Consider the following 20,610-nt stretch of genomic DNA (forward strand, 5'->3'; position numbering starts at 1 on the left):
TTGCTTGACATCTGGGAATCAACCGTATTTTCCTAAAGAATAATTTTGGAATGCAACTTTCTAACTAAATCAAAACAGTGTAACTTTTTAATATTGTTTTTTAAACAGTAACATTATAATTAAAGAAAATGATATGCTTTCTAGATTGTTGGTTTGATTCATTAAGACCATTGGGTTATTGCAAGGGCATAAGTGGCGATAAAGCTGAAAAAGGTAAATTGTGGCCAGAAGATGGAGAATCTTGAGGGCCAGCTACAGGGGTTTTGGAAAAGAGGAGTTTGAAAAACAGGTCTCTCTTCTCTGTTATATACTGTCTGACCACTTGACTTCTGAAATTCAGAGGTTACAACCAGTATTTTTTAAAACTGAAATAAATGTAGCATAGAATTTAAGCTGTGCATTGCACAAAAAATATTGTGAAAATTCTATTTCAGTTTTATAATACATACACATATGTATACTAAGTTACAATGGGAAATGTACAAAGAGAGTCTACCTTGAAAATGCTTTGTAAAATAAGCTTTTTTAATTGCTAAGACTCTAGGTAAATTTATTTATGGTATGACAATTTGATAAATTATGTAGCCATTAAAAGGAATTAAATATGTAGCAATTGGAAAATGATTTAGAAATAATGCTAAGAGAAATAAAGTAGAATATAAAATTATAATTACATGTCGATTACAACAATGCAGAAATCAAACACACATGCAGAAAAGCCTCAAAACTGAAGATGGATAAAGAAAACAGTCAGAATTGTGGGACTACTAGTATTCCTTCTCTCTCTCTCTTTTTAATTTTTTAGAGATGAGGGTCTCGCTGTGTTGCCCAGGCTGGAGTGCAATGGTTACTCACAGCTGTAATCACAGCATGCTACAGCCTTGAACTCCTGGGCTTAAGGGATCCTCCTGCCCCAGCCTCCTGAGTAGCTGGGACTACAGGCCACTACCATGCCACCGCACCCAGCAGTGCTCCTTCCTTCTTATTGAGAATCCTTGTTAAAATGATTATATTATTTGTGTAATACACATTTTTAATAAGTAAGGAAAACAGTCAGGCATTCAACAAGGAATCAGTATGACCCTAGGGAAAGCACTACACTGGATCTGAGTCCATCTGTCATTCATTGTATCATCCTGGGCAATTCCTTGCTCCTCCCTGGGCCTCAGCTGTTTCACCTGGTAAATGAGAATGCTGGTTTAGAATTGAGACTCTATATAAACTTTTGCTCAGTTTAGTATATATTATACTCTACCACTCAACTGGTCTGAGAGTGAGACTGGGATGAGAACGAAGGTAACATTGACACTTAGCAATTTAAGCTGTTGATGAGTCATGTGGAGTATCTATTTTTCTCATAATACTACCAATTAACAATAATCATGTCACCAATTTGCTAAAATTGAGTGAATAATAAATACAATGGCCAATTCTATCCTGTAAGATGTTTTAAAAAATTACTAATGTCCTAATTCACTTCCCATATAATGGGTTAGCTTTGTGTCATTTCAGGTCAGGTTTGGAAATATAATATTTTTAGAAATATATTCCTTATATCAAAATCAACTATATAAGGCCAGGCAAGGTGGCTTATGCCTGTAATCCTAGTACTTTGGGAGGCCAAGGCGGGTGGATTGCCTGAGCTCAGGGGTTCAAGACCAGCCTCGGCAACATGGCAAAACCTAGTCTACTGAAAATACAAAAAATTAGCCAGGCATGGTGGCGTGCACCTGTAGTTCCAGCTACTTGGGAGGCTGAGGCACAAGAATCACTTGAACCCGAGAGGTGGAGGCTGCAGTGAGCCGAGATCACACCACTTCACTCCAGCCTGAGTGACAGAGCAAGATTGTCTCAAAAAAAAAAAAAAAACAACTACATAAAATTGTTTGAAGTTTCATGTAATTAATCATAATGGGACTTCATCTTTAGAATGCAACCAATTAAATGTATAAACGGGTTTTTTTTGAGGCTTTCACTTGAATGTAAAATAATTGTACAAAGCACAAAATACTTTAATATAGAAATGATATTATAAACTAAACAATTTAAAGTATCCCAGAAACAAATAATAATGCTAATTATTTAGCTAGTTTACCTAAGGCATTTTGAAGAGGAAGAAGAAGCAGAAATAATTTCTTCTGGAGAAGGTGGAACAAAATCTGTATCATAATCATCATCATCAAATTCAATACATGGAACTTTCTCAGCTGAATGTAATTCAGCTTCTTCCAAATTCTTCTTCTTTTCGCTATTATCTACAGTAAAACAGTTGATAAACATAGATTTGTTAACCACTAATGAGACAGAAAGAACAGGGCATGAGCGATTAAGAACGAGTGCTTCTGGCAAGTCACAAACAATCACACCACTTTGTATGGATCCTCTCCCTTTACACGCTAATGCTGGCTTATTTATTCATAAATGATTATTATTGAGTCAACTGGATTAAGTCCAGTGAATGCTCAACTGAGGCCAAAGATTTGCTTAGGGATTTTCATGTCTGTCTCTGGTTAATTACGAAACACGTATTTGCTATCGACATTTCTAGTTTTTAACTTTTCACTCATATTTAAATAAGGGTAAAGTGCAACAGATATCTGATAATAACACAAACACGGCTGCTTGTACAAATCATCTTTACCACAAGGTTCCCAGTTATTTAAGTCTCTCTTTTGGACTATGTGGGAAAACACAACCCAAATTGTTGCTGTCTATCTTTTAACAAATTTTCCCTTCAGAAACAGAAGCATCATTGGAGACTATAGTTTTGCTTATCATCAATCACTTTTCAGTGGTCTCTCACCCTAGAGTAACCTTAATGGGATTCAGGTGTTTAAAAATTTTACTCTCATACTTGCAACTGCTTCATAAGGTGGGTTACTTCCACATATGGGTAATCTCAGTTACTCAATTTCAGACATTTAATAATTACAAGATCTAGCCAGGAAAAACTTTGATTGTAATTTATAATACTTTAATAGTGCAATTAGAGCACATTATACATCAATATCAGGTGGCAACAAGCCATAAAGGAATTACAGTAGAAAGGCTTAGTTTCATTTTCCAATTTACCACTAACCACCATTTTAACCTCTATGGATCTTAAAACAGCACCCCCCTTATCCTCAGGAAATATGTGACAAGACCCCAGTGGATGCCTGAAATCTCGGATAGTATCAAACCCTATAAGTACTATGTGTTTTCCTATACATACATACCTATGATAGAGTTTAATTTATTAATCAAGCACAGCAAAAGATGAACAGCTAATGAAATAGCACAATTATAACAATATTCTGCAATAAAAGTTATGTGACTGTTGTCTCTCTTGCTCAAAATATCTTACTGTACTCACCCTTCCTCTTGTAAAGCTATAAGATGATAAAAAATGCCTATATGATGAGATGAAGAGAGCTGAATGATGTAGGCATTGTGATGTAAATGGAAAATCCCAGAAATAAATTAATTCATAAGTTTTCAGTTTCAAGCTGTTTTGAGTATAGTGTGATAAAATCTTGCCCCGACCTGATCTGTCCACCTGGGTTGCTGTTAATCACTTAGCAGTGGTCTCAGTTATCAGATTGACTGTCGCGGTATCGCAGGGCTTGTGTTTTCTTAATAATGGTCCCAAAGCGCAAGAGAAGTGATGCAATATTTTCAGACCTCAGCTGGCTGCGGTTAACTGAAACCTCAGAGAATGCAAAGCTGTGGACAAGGGGAAACTCCTGTATTTTCTTCATGTATAAAATCACAGAGCTATCCTGGAAATTATATTAGCAGACTAAAACCTTCCATTTCATCAGTACGTCCTGCCTCAAAAATGTGGCCAACAGATTATTCAAAAAGCACTACTAAAGACCCTAACAACCTTAAGGACAAAAGCTCTATATATTCATGACTATTCCCAATGGCTAGCTTTGAATAAAAAAGTACAATGACATACTAAAATGAAGATAAAACAATTGTTACCTCTCTCATCTTCCAAATGAGTTTTCAAAGAGTCACTTTCCTGAGCATCTTCATTTATATGCACTTCAGCAATGGGGCGATCATCGATGCAAATCACATCGCTACTTAACCATTCTGAGTCATCCTTCTGTTCTTCAGTCAAATCTATTTGCTCACTTTCAGAGGAGGGTGGAGGCAAATCAGCCTTTACTGTGTTTGTTGTATAAAGCTGTGCTTTAAAAAAGTTTCTCTTACCCTTTTTTGATTTCTGAGCAGTGCTTACTCTTACAAAGTGACTTTGGGGTGGTGTAACAAATGATTTTGAAGTCCCAGAAGTATCAAAGTCATCCATATCATCCCAATCATTGATGGTACTTAAAGAACCTGGTGAAGAACTAAATTCTAATTTCTTGAGAACAGTATCCCGGGATTTCTTTACAGTTGGTGTGTTTTGGGTAGCACATAAAACTTCCCTCGGAGTCTGCAAGAAATCTGGCAATAATGGTTTTGATCCAACTCTCTGTGTTTGCTGTCCTTCTGGAGCATTTTTAAAGAAGTCCTTGACCCTTTGCTGATTGGTGGTGTTGGGTAGAGGTTCACTGAAGGAAAAGTCTTCAGTAACATTAACATCTTTATTTCTTAATACAGGTGTCTTTGCTACTGACACATTAGTTACAGATACATTGTTATCTGAAGATGTTTTCTTTTTAAAAGTGAAACCTCTGAAAAATAATGGAAAAACTAGATTAGTTAGATCCATTTTAACAAACCCCCCAACTCTACAAAACTGTAATTTTTTAAACTAATTCACACAGGTTACATTAATTGTATCCCAACTGAGCAAAGAATCCATCTCTCTCTTGATTTTAAATTTATCAGGTAACTTAAATTGTATTTGTTCTCTGGTCCTTCCCATTCAGAGGCTAATTATTTGGCTTTGAGAGGTCATTCCCACTACTTTATTTCTCAGGCTAGTAGTCCTTAGTTAACAGCATCTCCAGAGCGGGGTGACAGCATAAATGAAAAAGGGAAGAGGCCGGGCGCAGTGGCTCATGCCTGTAATCCCAGCACTTTGGGAGGCCGAGGCAGGTGGATTGCTTGAGATCAGGAGTTCGAGGCCAGCCTGGCCAACATGGTGAAACCCCATCTCTAATAAAAATACAAAAAATTAGCCAGGCATAGTGGTGTATGTCTGAAGCCCTAGCTACTCAGAAGGCTGAGGCAGGAGAATTGCTTGAACCCAGGAGGTGGAGGTTACAGTGAGCCGAGACTGTGCCACTGCACTCCAGCCTGGGTGACAGAACGAGACTGTCTCAAAAAAAAAAAAAAGAAAAAAGAAAAAGGGAAGATATTCAAATGTGGCTACTTTTTGCTACTCTGATAAGAATTTAAAGGGGAAAAAGAGTTAAAAACTGCTAACTGTTAAAATCTGCAGGACAAGTAAAAGAGGTGGGAATCGTGGCTTTCTAATGGATTTAATGATCTGAAAGTCAGTGGTGACTTCAAAGCCAGGCACCCAGAACAGAGTCTACAACCTGGTAAAAGCATCACTTATAAATTATTAGATATCATTAGAAGGAGTCTGGAGTATAGCTTAGAGGAGAGGCAGAACTGGAGAGCTGTAGTTTCCTTATAAACTGTTCTTCGAAAGTATATAAAATTATATTAAAATACTTGGCCAGGCGTGGTGGCTCACGCCTGTAATCCTGGCACTTTGGGAGGCCGAGGCGGGCGGATCACTTGAGGTCAGGAGTTTGAGACCAGCCTGCCCAACATGGAGAAACCCTGTCTCTAATAAAAATACAAAATTAGCCAGGCATGGTGGTGCATGCCTGTAATCCCAGCTACTCGGGAGGCTGAGGCAGGAGAATCACTTGAACCTGGAAGACGGAGGCTGCGGTGAGCCAAGATTGTGCCATTGCACTCCAGCCTGGGCAACAAGAGCGAAACTCCGTCTCAAAAAAGAAAAAAAAAAAGCTGGGCACGGTGGCTTATGCATGTAATCCCAGCACTTTGGGAGGCCGAGGCGGGTGGATCACGAGGTCAGGAGATCGAGACCATCCTGGCTAACAAGGTGAAACCGTCTCTACTAAAAATTACAAAAAAAAATTAGCCGGGCGTGGTGGCAGGTGCCTGAAGTCCCAGCTACTCGGGAGGCTGAGGCAGGAGAATGGCGTGAACTCAGGAGGCAGAGCTTGCAGTGAGCCGAGATCGCGCCACTGCACTCCAGCCTGTGCAACAGAGCGAGACTCCGTCTAAAAAGAAAAAAACAAAACAAACAAACAAAAAAACTCCAAAACTTAAAAAACACTTATTCGCCCAAATTTACAAGATCAATTATTCATTTACTTAACAAATCTTTATTGAGCAAATATTATGTGCCAGGAACCATGCAAAGATGAGATACAATCTCACCTGGTGCTGCTAAAACATACTCTACCATTAATTGGCAAAGTGGGAAAATCAATGAATCTCTCAGCTTCATTTCCTCATCTGTACAATGAGAGAGTTTAAAGAGAAGATATCTCATGTGTACAATGTGGTAAGTTAGTGCCTATGTGACAGCAAACCAATCAAAACACTTACGAAAATTTTGGTTTTGAAAGACTTAATTTATTATTAAGTGTTCTGGCTGAGTGACGTTCTAGTTGCTCCTGTAGATTATTTTGAGGAACAGCAGCCATAATCCTAAAAAGTGAGGGAAAAAGAAATCAGTGGAGTTAGGTACTTTGCATTAATCACAATGTTTTTTGAGGGGAGGAAGGACTGGATTCAAACAGGCATTGTTCCAACTGTGCCCAGAGTAATAGGACTTTTTTTTTTTGGTCAATAGACTGTTTTGACATTTACAACTAGTGACACTTAAAATATATAATCTTCAACTAACTGAAGGCTCACTTGAATAACAAAATAACCAGGTTCCCCCTCTCTTCCTCCACAATGCTAAAATAAGTACAAAAGACATTAGGGAGGGGATTATTAGGAAAGGGCTTTTAGAAAAATGGGACCCGGCCTAGAAGGATAAATGGAAGCTGGAAGGGAGGGAGGTGGGAGGAAATGATCAAAGCACACAGAAAGCCCAAAGAACAAATGAATAACTGAATTCTGCACAAGGGCAAAACTGGGGAAAGGAGGAACACCACCACCAACGAGAGCAAAGGTTTACCAGCAAGATACTATGCTTCATAATCATCTAGTTTCAACCTGAAAGAATACGTTTACCAAGCACATTTATATCTCTGTGTAACAAGCTGTGGTAATGCTGAACTATAGCCCAGGATAACAAACAGCTTAAACCACCTTAAAATTACTGGGGCTAAAGGAAGATCCTAGCTGTCATCCATGCATAGTTAAAATATCCTCACTGTAGCTGATAGTTATAACCCCATAAACCCTTTTCCCTACCTTTACCAGACATATACTTTTATTTTATAGCATATATCTTAGGAGGCAGGGTTAACACTAGACGATATTTCTAGAAATATGGAGTTTCACATAAGCCATGTTCCACTCATTAACCTATATCTATCAACCATCTTAACTTTAGATAACAGTGAAAAGCAGAATTTAGAAGAAACTAAGTTACACTCAATTGAGAAATCTTCATGTTTATAAGCATGATCATAATACAGCTTTTGTCCCACCTTCTCCAGAAGGAATTATTTCTACTGCTTTTCCCTCTTTAACATGCTTTAGGTAATATAGCTAGTTATTTAATAAACATTGAATAATTCACACTGGCATGTGAATTATATCTTAATTGTTACCCCCAAAAAAGTAGATGGAAGGAATGAATCACTACATACCTATTACCCAGATTCAATAATTATCAACTCATCCAATATTGTTTCAGCTATACATACACCCTGAGGTCCTTACTCCACCATTTTGGAAGCCCACCTCCCAAAATGGTGACATTTAGATTCTGTTATTACTTCTTTCACTCACTAGCAGGAATACTTTTTGCTTGTTTGTTTTCTTTCTGAGACAGGGTCTTGATCTATTGCCCAGGCTGGAGTACACTGGCTCAATCACAGCTCACTGCAGCCTCAACCTCTTGGGCTCAAGTGATCCTCCCACCTCAGCTTCCTGAGTTATCTGGGACTACAGGTGTACACTACCACAACCCAGCTAATTTTTAAATGTTTGGTAAAGACAGAGTCTCACCATGTTGACTAGGCTGGTCTCGAACTCCTGAGCTCGAGACATTCTCCCACCTCAGCCTGCCAAAGTGATGGGATTACAGGTGTGAGCCATACGTAGCCAGCTGTAAGACTTTTATCATAAGTTTCAAAATAATGATGCAGTACACTAAAAGCCCATACTTCACTACTATACAGTATATTCACGTGGCTGGCAGCAGTGGCTCATGCCTATAGTCCCAGCACTTTGGGAGGCTGAGGTGGGCAGATCGCTTGAGCCCAGGAGTTTGAGACCAGGCTGGGCAACATGGCAAAACCCTGTCTCTAAAGAACTATAAAAAAATTAGCCTGGCATGGTGGTGCGGGCCTGTGGTCCCTGCTACTCAAGAGGCTGAGGCAGGAGGATTGCTTGAGCCTAGGAGGCAGAGATTGCAGTGAGCTGAGATTGTGCCACTGCACTCCAGCCTGGGCAACAGAGCAAGACCCTGTTTCAAAAAACAACAACAAAAAAGAAGTCTACACTTGTATCCCTTACATATATTAATAATAATAAATAAAAAATGATATTCATTCTTTCACCACCTTCAAATAGTGATGAATTTTTTTTCAGTATGATTATGAACTCATGGATTAAACATATTAGGTGTGTTTCAATCCAATACAGTGATCATCCTTATTGATTCTCAAATTGATTCATGTTTGGCCAGTGGGAGCCTTTTCAGGCGGGCTCTTCAGTCCTTACGACTTAACCTTGAGTCATTGAGAGCTTCCTTCCTCTCAAAAGATGTTCCAGGCTTACCTTGTGCATTTTTTTGCACCAGATTTGGAATCGGCCACTTCCTCAAGCATCCCTAATTCCTGTTTTCTTTTTCTTTTTTGAGACAGGGTCTCACTTTGTTGCCCAGGCTGGAGTGCAGTGGTGACTCACTGCAGCCTCCGCCTCCCCAGCTCAAGGGTTCCTCCCACCTCACCCTCCCACACAGCTGGACCACAGGTGCACACCACCATGCCCCACTAATTTTTTTGTGTTTTTGGTAGAGATGGGGTTTCACCATGTTGCCCAGGCTAGCCTCGAACTCCTGTGCTCAAGGGATCCTCCTGCCTCCGCCTCCCAAAGTGCTGGGATTGCAGGTGTGAGCCACCGCGCCCAGCATCCCTGATTCTTTTTAATGGAGAATATTTTAAGACCTTAATCTCTGCATTTCCTAGGGCACCTCACCATTTGGAGTCCAGTTTAAAAGTACTGATCTTGGCTGGGCACAGTGGCTCACACCTGTAATCCCAGCACTTTGGGAGGCCGAGGTGGGCGGATCATGAGGTCAGGAGATCAAGACCATCCTGGCCAATATGGTGAAACCTTGTCTCTACTAAAAATACAAAAATTAGCTGGGTATGGTGGCATATGCCTGTAATCCCAGTTACTTGGGAAGCTGAGGCAGGATAATTGCTTCAACCCAGGAGGCAGAGGTTGCAGTGAACCAAGATTGTGCCACTGCACTCCAGCCTGGCGACAGAGCTAGACTCTGTCTCAAAAAATAAATAAATAAAAAATAAAAGCATCGATCTTTTATTGAGGCGTCCTCTTTCCAAGGTGCTGCACAATGTGGAAGTCTTTCCCACATTAATAAATATGAAGTGATAAACAGTGAAGTCAGACTATTGCCCTCTCAAAATTTCAACATCAACAAAGTAGACTACTGACAAGGAGGGAGAGGTACACAGATCTTCAGTCTTACGACACTAAGCAGAACAAAGTGATCATTACTTACCCTTTTCCCATTCCTTCCATAACTTACTTATTTTTGGATCAAAACTAGTCATGATATTTTAATAAGAGATTTCCTACATTACTCCACAGCATGGTTTTATATGTTTATTTAGCCATCCCAGGAGTACAACTGTTTGATTAACTATTTTGTAACTGTAGTGATTACACTATGGATTCACAGCTAGCATGCAGTCAACCTTAACTCCAGGGGACCTCTTCCTGCTTTTAAAATGCACTGCTCTTTGGTTATTCCTCACGAGGTAGCACCCTCCAGCCAGAATCATATTCTGAAGTATGGTAATGAGTACATAATTTTCTTACTCAAAATCCTCAGTGGGAATGCTTTTAAGAAGTTGGTGAGTACTAAGAACCATAAGGGTGTCTCTTCTGTACATATTCCATTAAAATATCAATACAATTGTTTGACACAAAAATAAAATTGTTCACCAACATGCCTGTAGTCTCAGCTACTCAGGAGGCTGAGGCAGGAGGATTGCATGAGCCCAGGAGTTCAGGGCTGTAGTGCACTATGATCACACCTGTAAACAGCCACTGCACTATAGCCTGGGCAACACTGTGAGACCCCATCTCTTAAAAAAAAATTGTTCACCCACAATAACAAAGATCAGTGATAAAGGAGAAAAATTAACTGAAAACAAATAAATTGAGGCTAGTGAAGTTTCACAATATTAAAAAAAGGAACAATTTCTGGGTGCAATGAGCACCCAGAAACTAAAAAAATAAACCTATGAATTAGAATGACCACAAGAACCACAAGTTCAATCTGGAAAATGATCAAAATTTTCTCCTACACATATGAAAGAAGTTATCATGTCATTACAAAAGAATATAAATAAGCAGGCCAGGAGCAGTGGCTCACACCTATAATCCCAGCACTTTGGGAGGCTGAGGCGGGGGGATGGCTTGAGCCCAGGAGTTTGAGACTAGCCTGGGCAATATAGGGAGATCCCGTCTTTAGCCAGGCATCGTGGCACACACCTACAGTCCCAGCTACTCAGGGAGGCTGAGGCGGGAGGATCCCTTGAGCCCAGGAGTTCGAGGCTGCAGTGAGCAATTCTGTGCCACTGCTCCAGCCAGGGTGACAGTGAGACCCTGTGTTTTTAAAAAAAAAAAAAAAAAAAAAGTCACAGGAAATGTAAGCTTCAAGCATTACCTTTAAAACTGGCTATTAAGAATTTTTCAAATAGGCTGGGCACGGTGGCTCACACTTGTAATACTAGCACTTTGGGAAGCCAAAGCGGGAGGATCGCTTGAGCCCAGGAGTTGGAGAGCAGCCTGGGCAACAAAGTAAGACCTGTCTCTACAAAAAAACACAAAAATTAGCTGAGTGACGTGGCACGTGCCTGCGGTCCCAGCTACTCAGGAGGCTGAGGTGGGAAGGATCATTTGAGCCCGGGAGGTCGAGGTTTCAGTGAGCCATGATCACCCCACTGCACTCCAGCCTGGGCGACAGAGACTCTGTCTCAAAAATAAAAAAAGAATAAAAGTAAACACAATAAACCTTTTAAAAAAAGACAGAGAGAGAGAGAGACATGGGATGGAGAAAAACATAGTGGAAAAAAAGAGTGCCTTTTCTTTGAAATAAGTGACACTAAAGTTACTGGTTGGGAATCTATCAAAATTAAGACTAGGTCAAACCTTACTTTTTATTCATTTTGTTGTCAAAGATTGCTATTTCAGTCTATCAAGGGACAGACTGCCAAAAAGACTACTCCAAGACATTCAGTGCCAAGTAACATTTAGATGTTTCTGTTTCCAGTCTTCTGCTAAAAGTGGAGATTTTAGGGGGCGGTTCCTGAAAAACAGAGCCTCCCTCTGTAAGCCTCACTCAGTGACTGTTTGAAGGGGAGGAGTTACTTTCCCTGGGGCAAAGGTGGTAAGCCTAACTAAGAAGGATCAAAAAATCTAATTTTTGTATTTTTTTAAGTTGAGGTATTTATGAACCTCAGCTTTACCTTAACTGGGGCACTGGGGCAAGCAACTTTCTGTTCTCTGATAAAATTAAACATCAAACACAATTTCTAGACAAAGAGAGATTTTTGACAGAATTTTATGTCATATGTTCTCTTCGTTCATTGTTTTTTAAACTTTTGATTCATATATAGAATCATACAGTATGTATTATCAATGCATTTTTGAAAAGGCATCTAATAAAACTCAAAATATGTCTAACAAACACATTAAAACACAAAATTACAAGTATTTAAAATCTAGTACCAACAAATACCATATATTTTACACTAGGGGTGAATCCATTAAAAACAACAGCAAAAATAATATTGTTCTCTCATTTTCACTCCTATATTGGATGTTCTTGCCAATGCAAAAATATTCAAAAAAGAAAATACTAGAAGAGATGAGATTATCATTATATGTAGACAACTTGATAATATACCAACACAATCCAAAGAAAATCAGTCATAACAATAGATAATTAGAACTTCAGAAAAGTGGTTAAAGATAAATATAGCTATAAATGTAGGATAAATGCAGGGTAAAATCTCAGACCCTTCATAGTTTTTGACTTAATAGATGCACACACAGAGAGATAGAGAAAACAGATGGAAAATATGAGAAGTTAAGAGACATGGAAGACAGAGTAGAAAGTCTAACATAAATCTAGCCAGAGCTCCAGAAAGAAGAGAAAATAGGGAAGAATTAATATTTGAAAAGATAACAGCTGGGACTTTTCCAGGACTAATTAAAGACACCTTCAGATTTGAGAAAGCCAACAAATTCCAAGCAGAGATAAAAAGAAATCCACACCAAAATATATCAGTGTACCATATGGACAAAAAATTGATTTCTCTTTAGCAAAAACGAAAATCAAAAGACAGTGGAATGATATCTTCAATGTGCTGATAGAAATTAACCCAGAATTCTTTTCCCAGAAAAAATATCCTTCACAAATCAAGGGCAGTGAATTGTACACTAGGTTTTTAAAGGTGAATTTCATGGTATATGAATTATATCTCAATAAAGATGTTATTTTTAAAAATAGCTATAATAAAAGCAACAGATAAGTGTTGGCAACAATGTGGGGAAATCAGAACCCTCATACACTGCTGGTAGGATTCTAAAATGGCACAGCCACTTTGGAAAACAGTCAAGCAGTACCTCAAAAAACGAAACATAGAGTCACCACGTGTTCTGGTCCATTTTCATACTGCTATGAAAAAATACCTGAGAGTGGGTAATTTATAAAGAAAAAGAGGTTTAATGGACTCAGTTCCACATGGCTGGAGAGGCCTCACAATCATGGCAGAAGGCAAAGGAGGGGCAAAGGCACATCTTATATGGTGGCAGGCAAGAAAGTGTGTGCAGGGCAACTGCCCTTTATAAAACCATCAGCTCTCGTGAGACTTATTCACTCTCAAAAGAACAGCGTGGGAAAAACCCATGATTCAATTACCTCCCACGAGGTCCCTCCCATGACACATGGGGATTATGGGAGCCACAATTCAAGATGAGATTTGAGTGAGGACACAGGCAAACCATATCACCATGTAACCCAGCAATTTCACTCCTAGCTATATATGCGAAAGAGTGAAAAATGGGTACTCAAAATAAATACTTGTACACAAATGTTCACAGGAGCATTATTCACAATAGCCAAATTCAGAAACCACTCAAATGTTCATCAAGTGATGAATGGATAAATAAAATGTGTATATCTCCTCAACAAAATGTTATTTGGCCATACAAAAAAATACAGTACTGATAAATGCTACAATAATGATGAGCCTTGAAACCATTATGTTAAGTGAAAAGAATCCAGTCACAAAAGATGAAATAGTGTATGATTCCATTTATATGAAATGTATAAGAATAGGCATATCCATGGATACAGTGTAGATTAGTGATTGCCTAGGGTTGGGAAAGATGAGAGGATTTGGGGATGATCCCAAGGGGTATGAAAATTTCTCTGTGGGCTGATGAAAATGTTCCAGCATTGATTGTGGTGATGGTTGCATAACTGTGAATATACTCAAAGCCATTGGATTGTACAGTTTAATGGGTGAATTTTATATGTGTAATGTATTTCAATAGACCTGTCATTCAGGCCAGACACAGTAGCTCATGCCTGTAATCCCAGCCCTTTGGAAGGCTGAGGCGGGGGGATCGCTTGAGCCCAGGAGTTGGAGACCAGCCTGGGCAACATGGTGAAACCCCGTCTCTACAAAAAACACAAAAGATTAGCCAGGAATGATGGTGCATGCCTGTTGTCCCAGCTACTTGGGAAGCTGAGGTGGGAGGACTGCTCAACCAGGAGGTCGAGGCTGCAGTGAGCTGTGATTGCACTACTGCACTCTAGCCTGGGCAACAAAGCAAGACCCTGTCTCAAAAAAAAAAAAAAAAAAAAACAAATAATTTAAAAACAATACAGCTGTTATTTTAAAAGCAACAAGAAATAAAGACACTTCCAGATTATCAAAAAAACAATAGTTTGTCATCAGCAGACTCATACAGTATGGGAATCACACGGTATTCACACTGTAAGTGGAATCATACAGTATTTGCCTTTTCGGGACTGGCTTATTTCACTCAGCACAGTGTTCTCAAGCTTTATCTATGTTGTGAGACACGTGTCAGAATTTCCTATGTGCAGAGCTCGCTGCAGCCTCAATCTCCTGAGCTCTAATGATCCTCCCACCTCTGCCTCCGGAGTAGCTGGGATTACAGGTGTGAGAGTCACCATGCCAGGCTCCTTCCTTTATTATTATTAATATTTTTTCAGATGGAGTCTTGCTCTGTTGCCCAGGCTGGGGTGCAGTGGCGCAATCTCAGCTCACTGTAACCTCCACCTCCTGGGTTCAAGTGATTCTCCTGCCTGAGCCTCTGGAGTAGCTGGGATTACAGGTGCCTGCCATCAAGCCCAGCTAATTTTTCTGTTTTGATTTTTAGTAGAGACAGGGTTTCACCATGTTGGCCAGGCTGGTCTTGAACCTTTGACCTCGTGATCTGCCTGTCTCAGCCTCCCAAAGTGCTGAGATTACAAGTGTGAGCCACCACACCTGGCCGCTCCTTCCTTTTTAAGGCTGAATAATATCTAACTGTAGATACATACCACATTTGCTTATCCATTCAAGGACATTAGGGTTGCTTCCACCTTTTGGCTACTGTGAATAATGCTGTTACAAACATGGGTATACAAATATCTTTCTGAGAATTGCTGAATCATATGGTAATTTATTTTTAATTTTTAAGGAACCACCACACTGTTTTCCACAGTGGTTGCACCATTTCACATTGCTACAAATAATGCACAGGGCTTCCCATTTTTCCACATCCTAATTTCTCCACATCCTCAGCAACACTTGTTATTTTCTGGTTGTTTTGTTTTGTTTTACAACAGGCATTCTAACAGGTGTGAGATCTTATCTCCTGGTTTTGATTTGCCTTTCTCTAATGATTAGTGATAATAGGCATCTTTTCATTTGCTTGTTGGCTGTTTGTATATCTTCTTTGGTGATGTGTCTATTCAAGTCCTTTCTCCATTTTCTAAATGGGTTATTTGTTGAGCTGTATGAGTTTTTTTTGTTGTTTTTTTTTTGAGACAGGGTTTCACTCTGTCACCCAGGCTGGAGTGCAACAGCTCACGGCTGCCTCAACCTCCTGTGCTCAAGTGATCCTCCTACCTCAGCCTCCTGAGTAGCTGGGACCACAGCAGAGTACCACCACACCTGGCAAATTTTTAAATTTTTTGTAGAGCCAGGGTTTCACCATGTTGCCTAGGCTGGTCTCCAACTCCTAGGCTCAAGAAATTCTTCCGTCCCAGCAGCATCCCAAAGTGCTGAGGAGTTCTTTAGATATTCTGGGTATTAACCCTTTATCAAATATATTATTAATTGGAAGAGTTTGAGGAAAATGGGGTTAATTCTTCTTTAAATATTGGTTAGAAATGACCAGTGAGGCCATCTGGCCCTGAGCTTTTCTTTGTTGGGTGATTCCTGATTACTAACTCAATCTCCTTACTAGTTATAGGTCTGTTCAGATTTTCTGTTTCTTCATGATTCTGTCTTGGTGGTTATGTGTTTTGAGGAATTTATCCATTTCATTTATGTTATCAAATTTGTTGGCACACATTTGCTCACAATATTGTCTTATAAATCTTTTTACTTCTATAAATCAGTTATAATGTCCCCTTTTTCACTTCCGATTTTAGTAATTTGTCTTATTTTTTCTTAGTCCATCTGGCTAAAGTTTTATCAATTTTTTTATCATTTGAAAGAATCAATTGTTTTGTCAATTTCTCTACTGCTTTTCTAGTCTATTTTGTTTATCTCTGCCCTAATATTTATTATTTCCTTGTTTCTGCTAGCTTTGGGTTTGGTTTGTTCTTTTTACTGTTCCTTTAAGTGTAAAGTTAAGTTGTTGATTTCAGATCTTTCTTTTTTAATGTAAGCATTTGTAGCTATAAATTTCCTTTCTAGTACTGCTTTCACTGTATTCCATGAGTTTTGACATGTTGTGTTTTCGTTTTCATTTGTCTCAAGATATACTCTAATGTCTCTTGTGTTCTTCTTTAATCCATTGGTTCCTCTGTCCTTTAAAGTGTTCCCATCAGGCACTTTCTTATTACCTGGCACATTCGTGGTCTTCGCGTACTTTCCCTGCTTCAGCCATAGAATCACCATTTCCCCAAACAGCCTTCATTTATTTTAATGAGGAAAAATCTTTAAAATCTAAGACCTGGCCATTAGATATGATCTGCTACTTGCATATCATTGGTCCTAGGCCCTTTTAGTAGACAGATCTAGGAAATATAAACACTTCTATCTATCTCTGTATCTACATCTACACATCCATTGATCTATCCATCTATCTTAAAATTCATAGAAAAAAACATCATATATTTATTCATTTATTCAATCTGAAACCATAGGAAGTAATTTCAAATTGCTACACTCCTGTCACTAAAAAAACACCTACTATGAAGAGTTCAAAATTCAGTTGCATTTCTTTCTTTAGATTAAGGGTACATAATTAAAGTACTATATTTAAAAGTTACTTCATTGGTCAGTCCCACCTCACCTTCAGGGTGATTACATTCATCATTTGAAATAGATTAGTTTGTGTTTGTACTGTTCTTGTGGATTTGATTTTTGAATATATAAAACATTTACACAGTTCTAAAAGTTAAAACTACATAAAAGACTGTTTTTCCCCACAGAGAAGTGTTCTTCCCTCTCCATCCTTTGCTATCTACCTCCTGTGGGTTATCAATTTCAATAATTTCTGATTTATCTTTCCTGCTTATTCTTTTTGCAAAATAAGCAGACATTACAGTTTCATATTTTCCCTTCTTTCTTACATAAAAAATAGCACACTGTATGTACACTTTCCATTCATATGTTAGAAATCACTCTGTACCCGTTTGTAAAGATTTTCCTCATCCTTCTTTACAGCTGTACAGTACTCCGTTGTGTAGATATTTATCAACAAATTTCCTGTATGGACATTTAAGGTATTCTCCGATATTTTACAATTACAAATAATGCTGCAACAAATAACTTTGTGCATTCATATTTCCCTACTGTTGAAAACGTAAGGCCGGGCACGGTGGCTCACACCTGTCATCCCAGCAATTTGGGAGGTGGAGACAGGATTGCTTGAGTCCAGGAGCTCAAGACCAGCCTGGGCAACATGGTGAGACTCCGTCTCTATAAAAAAAATTTTTTTAATTAGTAAGGCATGGTGGCATGCACCTGTGGTCCCAGCTACTCCAGAGGCCAAGGTGGGATCAACTGAGCCTGGGAGTTTGAGGCTGCAGTGAGCCAAGATCACACTACTACACTTCAGCCTGGGCAACAGAGCAAGACCCTGTCTCAAAAAAAAAAAAGGAAAGAAAGAAAAGAAAATGTATCTTTAGGGAATATTCCCACAAGTGGAATGGCTGGGTCAAAGGGCAAATGCATGTGTAGTCTGCTGTATTGCCAACTTCTCCCTCAAAGGGGGTTTTACAAGTTTGCATTCCTCACAGCCTCACCAATGGGGCTTCTTGTGAAGCTTTCTAATTAGTGCAGAGCTGATAGGTGAGAAATGGTATTTCAGTGCAGCTTTAAATTTACACTTCCTATTTAGGTGAAATTGAGTATTTTCTTCATATATTTAAGAATGGCTTTTGAATCTTTTTTAAAAATTGTATCTGCTCATGTATTCTGCCTTTTTAACCAAATTTTAGTATTTTTTTCTCTCAATTTAGACTAGGGATAGTAGGTCTTTAAAATGTATTATGCAAATTTTTTTCCTGGTTTCTCATCTATCTTTTAAATTTGCTTATGGTGTTTTTCATTTTTGTAATCAAGAATTTGCTTTTCTTTTTTTTTTTTTTTTTTTTTTTTTTTGAGACGGAGTCTCGCTCTTTCACCCAGGCTGGAGTGCAGTGGCGCGATCTCGGCTCACTGCAGGCTCCGCCCCCCGGGGTTCACGGCCATTCTCCTGCCTCAGCCTCCCACGTAGCTGGGACTACAGGCGCCTGCCACCTCGCCCGGCTAATTTTTGTATTTTTAGTAGAGATGGGGTTTCACCTTGTTAGCCAGGATGGTCTCGATCTCCTGACCTCGTGATCCGCCCGCCTCGGCCTCCCAAAGTGCTGGGATTACAGGCGTGAGCCACCGCGCCCGGCCAAGAATTTGCTTTTCAATGTAGCCAATTTGTCCCCCTCTTTTATTGCCCTTCTCCACATCCAGGTTACAGAAAACTCATCTATGTATTCTTCTAGGTAGGTAATTAAAAAAAAATTAGATTTCTGGTTCATCTGGCATTTATTCCTGTGTCTGATATAAAGTATAGATATAATTTTGTTTTTTCAAGTGGCTAACAAGTTGTCCCAGCACTATTTATTAAAGAGTCCATCTCTGCCCTAATACTTTCAGAACCACCTTTATCATACGCTAAATTTCTTTATGTGTTTAGGCGACTAATTCTTGACTTTCCATTCTATACCACTGGTCTATACCACAATATTTTCATGATAGAAACTTTGCAATGTTACAATATCTGGAAGTCTACTTTCTCTTTGTAGCTCTTCTGTTTTCCTATTTTTTTTTTTTTTTTTTTTTTTTGAGACGGAGTCTCGCTCTGTCGCCCAGGCTGGAGTGCAGTGGCGCGATCTTGGCTCACTGCAAGCTCCGCCTCCTGGGTTCATGCCATTCTCCTGCCTCAGCCTCCCGAGTAGCTGGGACTACAGGCGCCCGCCAACACGCCAGGCCAATTTTTTGTATTTTTTTTTTTTTTTTTTTTTTTTTTTTTTTTTTTTTTTTGAGACGGAGTCTTGCTCTGTCGCCCAGGCTGGAGTGCAGTGGCGCAATCTCGGCTCACTGCAAGCTCCGCCTCCCGGGTTCATGCCATTCTCCTGCCTCAGCCTCTCCGAGTAGCTGGGACTACAGGCGCCCGCCACCACGCCCGGCTAATTTTTTGTATTTTTTTAGTAGAGACGGGGTTTCACCGTGGTCTCGATCTCCTGACCTCGTGATCCGCCCGCCTCGGCCTCCCAAAGTGCTGGGATTACAAGCGTGAGCCACCGCGCCCGGCCAATTTTTTGTATTTTTAGTAGAGACGGGGTTTCACTGTGTTAGCCAGGATGGTCTCGATCTCCTGACCTTGTGATCCGCCCGCCTCGGCCTCCCGAAGTGCTGGGATTACAGGCTTGAGCCACCGAGCCCGGCCGTGTTTTCCTATTCTTATATGTTTATTTTTCTACATGAATTTTAGAATCAACTTGTCTAGTACCAGAAAAAAACCCTGCTGATATTTATATTGAGATTGCATTAAATTTATATATTAACTTAGGTATAACTGGCACTTTTATGATGTTGTTGTCCTATCCTAGAACAAACGATTTCATTTGTTTAAGGCTATTTTTGTTTTTCAGAAGTGTTTTAAAGATTTCTTCACCTAGGTTTTACATGTTTTTAAATTCCTAAATATTTTCTCTTTTTCTTGTTGCTGTAAATGGGATTTTACCCTTCTTTATATATTCAAACTTGTTGTGTATATGAAGACTACTGATTTTTGCATATTCTTTTTTTTTTTTTTGGAGAAGGAGTCTCGCTCTTTCGCCCAGGCCAGAGTGCAGTGGCGCTATCTTGGCTCACTGCAAGCTCTGCCTCCTGGGTTCACACCATTCTCCTGCCTCAGCCTCCCAAGTAGCTGGGACTACAGGTGCCTGCAACCATGCCCAGCTAATTTTTTTTTGTATTTTTAGTAGAGACGGGGTTTCACCGTGTTAGCCAGGATGGTCTCGATCTCCTGACCTCGTGATCTGCCTGCCTTGGCCTCCCAAAGTGCTGGGATTACAGGCGTGAGCCACCGCGCCTCGCCGATTTTTGCATATTCTTATAAAATTCCTTTTCTGTTTTAGTTAGTTTCATTATTGATTTTCTGCAGTATTCCAGATACACTACCATATCACCTGCAAGTCGGGACAATATTACTTTTTATTTTCCAAATCTTGTGCCGCTAATTGATTTATCTAACTGCATTGGCTAAGCCCCCAGTACAATGTTAAATACAAGTGGAGTTGGTGAGTATCTCTGCCTTTTTCTCAATCTTAGTAAAAACGCCTCTAGTATTTTCCTATTAGATAAAATACGGGATTTAGGAATAAAGTCTCTCTCTCTCTCTCTCTCTCTCTCTCTGTGCGTGTGTGTGTGTGTGTGTGTGAGAGACAGAGAGAGAGAGAGAGAGAGAATACCATCATTAAGAAGTATTGATTGGCCGGGCATA

General features: G+C 39.5%; 1 protein-coding gene across 6 annotated transcripts in view; it reads right to left on the minus strand.

Moving 5' to 3' along the window:
* The window catches only part of BLM (BLM RecQ like helicase), a 101,507-nt gene that overhangs the window by 63,121 nt on the left and 17,776 nt on the right, over nt 1-20,610 (minus strand). For all 6 annotated transcript variants that reach the window (XM_055277186.2, XM_063638549.1, XM_055277187.2 and 3 more), the window contains 3 exons: nt 6,535-6,636; nt 3,970-4,670; nt 2,096-2,255 (listed from right to left, as the gene is read on the minus strand). In XM_055277186.2, the coding sequence (XP_055133161.2) occupies nt 2,096-2,255; nt 3,970-4,670; nt 6,535-6,632 (959 nt within the window). In that variant the 5' untranslated portion in view covers nt 6,633-6,636. The remainder of the gene's footprint in view (nt 1-2,095; nt 2,256-3,969; nt 4,671-6,534; nt 6,637-20,610) is intronic.

This window comes from Symphalangus syndactylus, chromosome 5, assembly GCF_028878055.3.
Source record: "Symphalangus syndactylus isolate Jambi chromosome 5, NHGRI_mSymSyn1-v2.1_pri, whole genome shotgun sequence".
In the NCBI taxonomy this organism is placed as follows: domain Eukaryota; kingdom Metazoa; phylum Chordata; class Mammalia; order Primates; family Hylobatidae; genus Symphalangus; species Symphalangus syndactylus.